Source organism: Carya illinoinensis, chromosome 12, assembly GCF_018687715.1.
Source record: "Carya illinoinensis cultivar Pawnee chromosome 12, C.illinoinensisPawnee_v1, whole genome shotgun sequence".
In the NCBI taxonomy this organism is placed as follows: domain Eukaryota; kingdom Viridiplantae; phylum Streptophyta; class Magnoliopsida; order Fagales; family Juglandaceae; genus Carya; species Carya illinoinensis.
In genome coordinates this window covers 29,980,687-29,989,219 of record NC_056763.1, presented here as the reverse complement: position 1 = coordinate 29,989,219, position 8,533 = coordinate 29,980,687, and the positions used below count along the sequence as shown (strand labels likewise).

Genomic DNA, 8,533 nt, shown 5'->3' with positions numbered 1-8,533 from the left:
TTGAAAAGATGCACAATTCGCTTCTGGGAATGATGTAAATCTAGTACCATTTACTTCAGGAAATGATATAGAACCAGTAGGACGTGACTGATGATTTCTTAACAAAAGCTCATTATTCTGCTCAGCTAATAGAAGACAAGATATAAGTTCAGAATATTTTTTGAACTTTCTCTCTCGATACTGCTGCTGCAGGAGCACATTCGAGGCATGAAAAGTAGTATATGTCTTCTCTAACAAGTCATCATCAGTGACTTTTTCACCACATAATTTCAATAGCGAGCTAATTTTAAAGAGTGCAGAGTTATACTCACTAACACTCTTGAAGTCTTGCAACCTCAGGTGCATCCAATCATGACGAGCTTTTGGGAGGATTACAGTTTTCTGGTGTTCATATCTCTCCCTTAAATCATTCCACAAAATAAGTGGATCTTTCACCGTTAGATACTCAGTTTTTAATTCTTCATGAAGATGGTGCCGAAGGAAAATCATTGCCTTAGCACGGTCCTGCAGGGACCCTTGATTTCCTTCTTTAATTGTATCTCCCAGGTTCATCGCATCCAGATGGATCTCAGCATCAAGGATCCAAGATAAATAATTTTTCCCAGAAATGTCAAGAGCAACGAATTCTAATTTTGTAAGATTTGACATTTTTTACATATATAAATCAAAAATATAAAAATATATTGAAAAACTTACTTGAAGTAGAGGACTATTAGCTTCAAGATCGTCAGAACTTTCGTGCTGATAACGTGTTATAAAACTATCGAAAAGGAAAGAGAGAGATAGATTTATTATAAAACTTTCTAAAGAGAGAGAGAGATAGAGCTCAGAGAAGTTATGAAACTTATGAATTTCTTAAAGAATTCAACGATATATATAGGCATACAAAGGGAACTATGCTAGCTTACTATGCAGTACTATGCTGGCACTGTGCATATGTCGGTCATTCACTATGCTAATTACTATGCAGTACTATGCTGGTACTATGCATTGTGCTATGTCGGCCATTCACTATGCCAGTTACTATGCAGTACTATGTTGGTACTATGCACTGTGCTAGGTCGGCCATTTACTATGCCAGTTACTATGTAGTACTATGCTGGCACTATGCTAGCACTATGCACTTGACGACTAGATAAATGTGGTCATACAATTCAAGATAGTTTATAACATATAGAAATATTTTGATTTATTTTTTTATTTTTTCTGAAAGATTCAGGAAACTATTTGAAGTTCTCAAGAGGGTGAGAACATGAGCAAAACCACAGTACAACAGGGAAGCCAATGAAATTAAAAACCAATGGACAATAATAAAGTAGTGCAGAATTAGGATCACAGTACAATAACGAATTTGTTTATTATTTCTTCAACAACATGAGATCAGTTTGGCATTGTTTCTGAATATCACACTCATTATTTCATTACAAAGAAACATATATGTATATAGAATCCATGAGAAATCCAGCTGTTCTAAGAGACAAGTGCCTAAGAAAACCACTCAAAAGAGTATTAAGCTATTTCTTCTTTCACCTCTTTAGAAGGGAGGGAAGGAGGCTCAAACATGATAAAAGTCCTATAAGCTGAGATTACAGCGAGAACAATGAAACACCAAAGCGCCAAGACATAGAGAACTAAAGCTAGCTTCATTCTACAGCAAAACCTTCCGTAGGAACTACAGGCCTCACTCCATGAGATTTCTCTGTCACCATTGTAAGCTAAGTACAGTATCTCCAACACTGCTGCCCCGGATGTGACTATTAAGTAAGCTACAATCTGCACCAGAAAAAGAATTGCAAAAGAAAATTTCTATTAGAACCTTTTTTGAAGGAAGATTTCAATGTTTATTTTTTCTCCAATATGTATGGAATGTTTTAAAATGCCAAAATTTATGTAGGAATAAAGAAATTCCGTGAATGGAGTGGAGGTTATTAAACCTGGTCGGAGACAAAGAAGAGCCAAGCTTTCGCTACTAAGCCTCCGACCGACAAGGAAATAGCAGCAATAAAAGAATAACAAGCACAAATAGCACTGATGCAAACCATGTACCTGAATAACATAACTCCATTAGAAAGACGGAACAAAGAAAACATGGTAAATCATAGGAATATATACTTTGAAGTATTCCTTACTGGAGGCCGACAATATTGCTGAACTCCAGTTTCCCGTAAGTGCTATTGTCCTGCCGATTTGTCACAGTCAGCCAGATGGTTGCAGCACTTAGAGGAATTGCACAGACTCTAAGAGAACAGTCTAGGAACTTAAGCTCGGGAGGTCGTCGTCAATGGAGTTGGGTGCATTGGCGTCAAGATCTGATCTCATTATTGAATATAGAGAAGTCCACTTCACTTGTTTTAACACTAAAAGAACCTGAGAGCAAGAAGAGAGATAGGGATGTTGTTAAACTGAAATGGCGTTGTCGGTATAAATCTAATCCTCTTCAGGCGTGGAAGAGATTTAGTGGGAAGCGTGATAAGTGGTGGCCCTGGTGGGGGCTTGCTTTTTCAGTCTAGGAATGATGCTTTTTTTTGTTTGGGATTATCTGGCCAAACTGCACGATTGATTCCACACATATAGCTTCAAGATTCGATTTTTAGCGATTCCAGACTCAAAATAATCAAGAGACGGCTGGTCTAAGTTTCGAAAACTACTATTCTTTAAATGATTTTTGTCATCATCTAGACTCAACCCAGCAAAACAAGGCTTGAATTAGTTGGTACAGGGCAACCATTTCACTCAGATTTTGGGTTTTGTAAGGTGGCTATGGGAACTCTAGAAATCTTGATGGGAGTTGGTGAGGATTATATTTTCTTAACATTTTCTTAAACATGTCACCAAACCCTTCATAAAATACCAGGAGAACGTAGATTTGTAAGGCCACGGCAAATGGTGGGATCGGTTAAAAAAGCTTCTGCAACGTTTATATTTAATGACACTAGCAAGATAGACCGTCGCTTCAGAATAGAATTTTTTATTTTATATAATTAACAAACTGGATTAGCTCGAAAGTCTATTCTTCGATTGAGTAATGGGAGTCTAATTACCGGAAATGCAATCACGGCTTACAAATTGGCCCTCCACGCACTTAAAGAATGTACATTCTCTCTTTTAGTTTTGCTATTGGATCTCTCTCTTTATCTAAAAATGGAGTAGAATCCAGGAAAGTGAAAACAATTTCCTTATACCCCCCTTTTTTATCCTGTATCTGTCCATCTCATTTGCATCTTCGAGTAGCAAACATTTTCTGAAAAGACTCATGCCATGCATTTGCTTCGTCCCAAGTTTAGAAGGACTGTCATCTGTTACAAGTCTGCATTCCACAAAGCATTCTCGCCTTCTCCACACCGCCGGTGAACCTCCTTGATCCTCTCAACAGACTTGCAAATTCCACTGCAGCTCCAATCAAATGAAGCAACACATATGTTGCCTGCCTGAGCCTTCCACTCGCAATCTGTGGTGATAATTAGCAACAAGAAACTTTTTTAAGTTAAACATTCTGCAAGAAATGTTTCTTCCATCTTGTACAACATGATGCACACACAAGCAAGCATGTCAAACACATGCACACAAATGCCATTCTGAACGCATGATACATAATGATAGAGCTGTTGCAAAGTCGGATGCTTGTTAACTCCACCTGTTTATCAAAACTAACAAAACAAATTGTCATAGAAATTGATGCACACACATGCACGCATTCCCACATTTATAGACTTAATAGATGCATATATTTATGTAATTACCAGGTGGTGTACCACAACATAATCTCCGGTCATCTATATGCTCTACATCCAATCCAATGAACCATGAACCCATGGAAACATCTTCGTTAGCGTACTTGTGTAGCACATGCCTAGATGACAGTCATTCCAAGCGAAACAAGTTAGGTAGATGGACTTTGGATGAAAAGATTAGCAACACATTGGAACTTACTGGTTGATTGATATATAAGTTGCCAAATCTTTTGAAATAGCATATAGCTGCCCTGTAGCATGACGGAAGTACTTGTTTCCCTCCTCGCCAAATTTCCAATACTCAGGTTCATGGTATCTCACACCCCTGTTGATAATGTACCATGAAATAATTATTTTAAGTTTTAAATGACTAACCATCCAAACAAACATGAAGACTCACTTTTGAGCAAGGACTGGACCAGATTTCATGCATCCAATATACACCCTGGGATATGACCGATGTCTAGCCAAAGTTGCTCCAAGTGTTGCTGCAAAACATGATTTGATGTAAGAAAATGTGTTCAAAGACAGAAACCAAGATTTTACACGGTGATAATCAAGACCATAAGGACAGGAACATCTAGCAGCCTCATGAACAAACTTAATATTTCAGTTGCATTTTAAGAAAGGATGATTTTGTACTAAGCAAATCCTTAACTTTGATGAGTCCTTTTCAATTTCTATTCCAGCAACAAAACTATTTTGCTGTTATTGATGGCCATGCAAACACACCTCTTTACATCACAATATTGTCATTCTGAAGAGACTGAAAGGCTTTAATGTATATACATGAATCTTTAGGCTACTTTTATGGATGCAAACCACACAGCAAAACTTTGATTAGCAGAAATACATGGACATTTTACTTCTACTCAAAACAATTAATACGAAAAAATAAAAATAAAACTAAGCACCATTCTGTACTTTTTTTAAGAAAAAATAAATAAATATTCTACATGTACAGCAACAAGGATAACTGGGAAATACATTGCTTCTTTACCTATATTTACATGTACATCATCATCAACTTTGACATAAAAATCTGCATCCCACAAAGCAACAGCAGTGGCAAAGTATGTCTTCGTCTTGGCTGACAATTCAAGGTAACCTTCAACATGGTCCTGCTCCCATGAGAGTTTTATAGACAAAACAGTGCAGTTAGCTGGTTCTTAAGCTCCCACAAGAACTGAAGACTTTAGTGTCAAACAGAAGATCAACAGGGACAGTTGAGAATAACAGAGAGAAGAGCACTACCAGCCTCAACAAATCCCCATGCCTTTTGTCCTCAGCTTCAATAGCTTTATCAAGGATACCACCTGATGTGGCACTATCAATAGAATGGGAAACGAGAGAGAATAAATCAAACTCCATCAGTTAAAATAACAAGAGTTTTGAATATGAGAGTGCTATTTGTGAATCAATAGTAACGAATTCTATCTGTTAAAATAGCAAGAGTGCCAAAATTGAGGGTACTATATCTGAATTATTATTGACGTGAACAAGAGGAGATAGATCATATGATGTGGCGATAGATCAGAGGACTTATGGACTCTTACAGGAACTTTAAAAAAACAAATAATTCATAGTTCTACTTTTTCTTTACCAACAAACCTCGTAGTTTCCACAATATCATTTTCACGAAAAAAGTTTCTTCAATCAGAGTGTTAAATCTATGCAATTATTGAGATAGTGATAAGGCAAAGAATCAAGTTTCATAATCTTTTTGATAGAAATACCATAAAGTTCATAAAAGCTTATAAAGAAAAAATGGACAAAAAAAGAAGTGTATAGCCAAAAGCATATTTACAATCATATTAAGTACCCACCTGTGACCTATGACAAACCGGATTACAATTCCCTTCTCTTCCTCAAGCTTCTTTCTTTTATCACCTGATTTCATATTAAAGTAAGGATTGATCAAATTCCATAAAAACATAATGCAAAAAAGAAAACTAACAAACTGTGGGTAAACAATACACATACCTTGGGGCATCCAAGTCTCGCGTACTGAGTCTCTTCGTTTGCGGCTACTAAAAGCAGTATTGATGCCTATAACCATCAAGTATTTTCTTTTCCCTCTTGATTCAGAAATTTTAACATCCTCTGATATCTGAGAATTGATGAGAATTGACTCCTGCGTAACCCTTGCAGCAGCTAATTCCATCTCCAAATTAGAGATTGTTTTATCCAATGCTCTGCATTTTGTACGCAGCCACAAGATTAAATTTCCAATATTTAATAGAAAACTATACATAAGAAGCTCCAAAATTGCTTACTGGATAGCATTGTGAGTCCTTGAAACTTCCCCTAGGATGTTCTTAGATTCATGCTTTCCATCCTTCTGATGAAAACCAAAGATGGCCAACATGTTAATAAGCCAAAAAACCTTTTCGTGAAGGTGCTCAAAAGCTAAAATAACCGCAAGCAAAAAATTAGAACAGTAAAAACATAGTTGTACTTGCTTAATTGTTGGCCGTAAGTAGATAGCAACAATAAAGTTGTCAAGAGTATTTGAACAAAGTACTCACTATTCTTGACTCACAATTCTCTGAAACTAAATTTTGCTTTTCAGCTTCAATCCTTGTTGTCCTTGATATACTATTGACTTCGGGAACTGTCCACATTCTGTAACCATAATAGTTAGTACTTGAATACATCTGAAAACAAAATCCAATATAAAACGATAAAAAAAAAAATTATATACATGCGAAGAAACTCTAGTACACGGGGTGGGTATAGATATGTAGATCCCGGAAGTAATCAAGGAACAGAAATATCTCCTATGGTAACAGGTCATTCATACGAAGACAAGAAAGCAAATTTAAGCTCAGTGATTTTTTAATGCTTTCAAAAGAATGAATTTTCGTCTCTCCAAGTAGTCCTTATATAGCAATGTATAGCAGCCTCCGAAGGATGCTTTTTTTTTTGGGTAATTAAAAGTGTAAAGAAAAAAAGAGCTTCCTTCGGACTAGAAAAGGAAGCCCTTTTTTATGCTTACCAAATAACCCTGCCGACTAAATTTCACATCTATCACCGGCTTTGGCATCACCCATCGAACCTCAAAAGCAAAAGAAAAGAAAAAACCTAGCGAAATCCATGACCAAAAATCCCTAAAAATTAAAAAGATAAATGACAAGTTGGAGATAAAAAAAGCTACCCACTTCACCAAATTTCAATTAAAGCTGCTAAATCAGAGAAAAGGTAACGAAATAAATTGCAAATTCAAATCAGAAGGAATACCTATCAGAGAAAAACATCCCAGCACAGAAACATCCAATGCAAAGCAGCAGAGTCCATTTTCTCGATACCAAAGTCTTTGAAGCTGGCTCTACTCCTCTAGTCTTCCAAGACATTGTGCTCTCTTTCCTCATCTTTTTTACCCAATCAAAAAGATAAAAAGAACCAAACCCATTTCAAATCCCAAGTCAGCTTTCCCAGTTGATCTGATTCAGACAAAAGCCACACAAAGTCACAGCCCTGGACGCAGGTTATGCCTCGCTCTCGCTCCCAGTCTCTTGGATTTTCAGCTCCGTATGCTTGTCGGTCCGTATGTCTCTCTCGATTGTAGTTGCAGAGAAGGTGCTTTTCAAAACAGAAGTTACAGAGAAGGTGGGTGCGTGGTATTGAGGTCGCGAAGGGGAGAAAAAAAAAAAGATGTAAAAGACAGTGGACACGATGACAGTGGCGTTGAATTCATGTAATGTCTCGGAAACTTGTAATAATATATAATCGACGAAATATCATGATATATTATTATTATATTAAAATTAAAAATTTACAGCCCAAGGAGACAGGCTGCCCACCGCGCACTAGTTTCTTTAAGATAATTAAACTATCATTTATCTCTTGATTTTTATCTTTAACGAATAGCATTAATATTTTAATATTTTCAATCAATTTTTTTTAAAAAAAATTGTACCTTCACCCCAATTAGTTGATTTGACTTAGTTTAATATGTTATATTTATATATATAAATAATTTTTAAAAGTTACTATTATTGTTTGTTATGAATATAAATTTATTGTGATTATTATGATTGATTCCGGATCAGATATGAATTGTATATTTGAATGAATAATATATAAAAAAAATATTATGAAAAATCTATTAAAAGATTATTCTTACTAATAAATTTCAGATGAAGATTAAATATGAACTTAATATTATTCATGTTTATCACTGATAATCTTTGTTTTAAAATTTTTTTTGTACTTATTAAAAATATGACTGATAAATAATATTATATAATATATATGGGTGATGACAGATTGCCTTCAAAACTGTTCCTAGTGCACTTTGCTTTTTTGTTTTTTCCTTAAATATTAAATAAAAATATACACAAATTTATTAATAGTGGATATTTTAAACATTAGAAAAAAAGGCTAGGGATACTTTTGGAATACAAACTAGCATTTTTCATATTCATTAAAGTAGGAAGGGTACACGTGGAGCAAAGATGACTCAATTACAGGTCAGAAGCCCAACCTCCTACAGATCTGTGCGTACACTGCGTAGTTAGGTTTGAGAAGTAAGATTAGATTTTTTTTTTATTTAAAATATTATATTTTAATATTATTATTATTTTAAAATTTAAAAAATTTAAATTGAGATTTAAAAAATTTAAATTGAGATTTAAAAAAATTAAATTTTTTATTATATTTTATATATAAATTTAAAAAAATTATAATTATAAAATAAGATAAGATGAAGATTTTATATTTAAACTTAATTACCAAACCTAATTAGACCGTGGCCCATCTCATACTTTAATACAAAATAAACAAAGAGCCATAACATCGGT

General features: G+C 34.9%; 1 protein-coding gene and 1 pseudogene across 1 annotated transcript; both read right to left on the bottom strand.

Annotated features, from left to right (window-relative positions):
- Nucleotides 1-1,326: 1,326 nt before the first annotated feature.
- LOC122290211 lies at nt 1,327-2,844 on the bottom strand (annotated as a pseudogene).
- Nucleotides 2,845-2,994: 150 nt separating this feature from the next.
- Nucleotides 2,995-7,435, bottom strand: LOC122290210 (probable beta-1,3-galactosyltransferase 2). Its single transcript, XM_043097796.1, has 11 exons — nt 6,972-7,435; nt 6,260-6,356; nt 6,008-6,072; nt 5,715-5,926; nt 5,558-5,621; nt 4,986-5,058; nt 4,732-4,852; nt 4,132-4,219; nt 3,931-4,056; nt 3,741-3,850; nt 2,995-3,448 (listed from the first exon to the last, which is right to left on the bottom strand). The coding sequence occupies exons 1-11, from the start codon at nt 7,100-7,102 to the stop codon at nt 3,300-3,302; spliced, it is 1,236 nt and encodes a 411-aa protein (XP_042953730.1). The 5' UTR covers nt 7,103-7,435; the 3' UTR covers nt 2,995-3,299.
- Between the last annotated feature and the right edge of the window lie 1,098 nt (nt 7,436-8,533).

Bases quoted from the DNA above. Each gene is read 5' to 3' on its own strand.
- LOC122290210 (XM_043097796.1), bottom strand. From the start codon at position 7,102: ATGAGGAAAGAGAGCACAATGTCTTGGAAGACTAGAGGAGTAGAGCCA. The intron at 6,073-6,259 runs GTGAGTACTTTG...GGTTTTCATCAG, and splicing joins AGAATTGTGAGTCAAGAATA to AAGGATGGAAAGCATGAATC. The intron at 5,927-6,007 runs GTAAGCAATTTT...TACAAAATGCAG, and splicing joins AGGACTCACAATGCTATCCA to AGCATTGGATAAAACAATCT.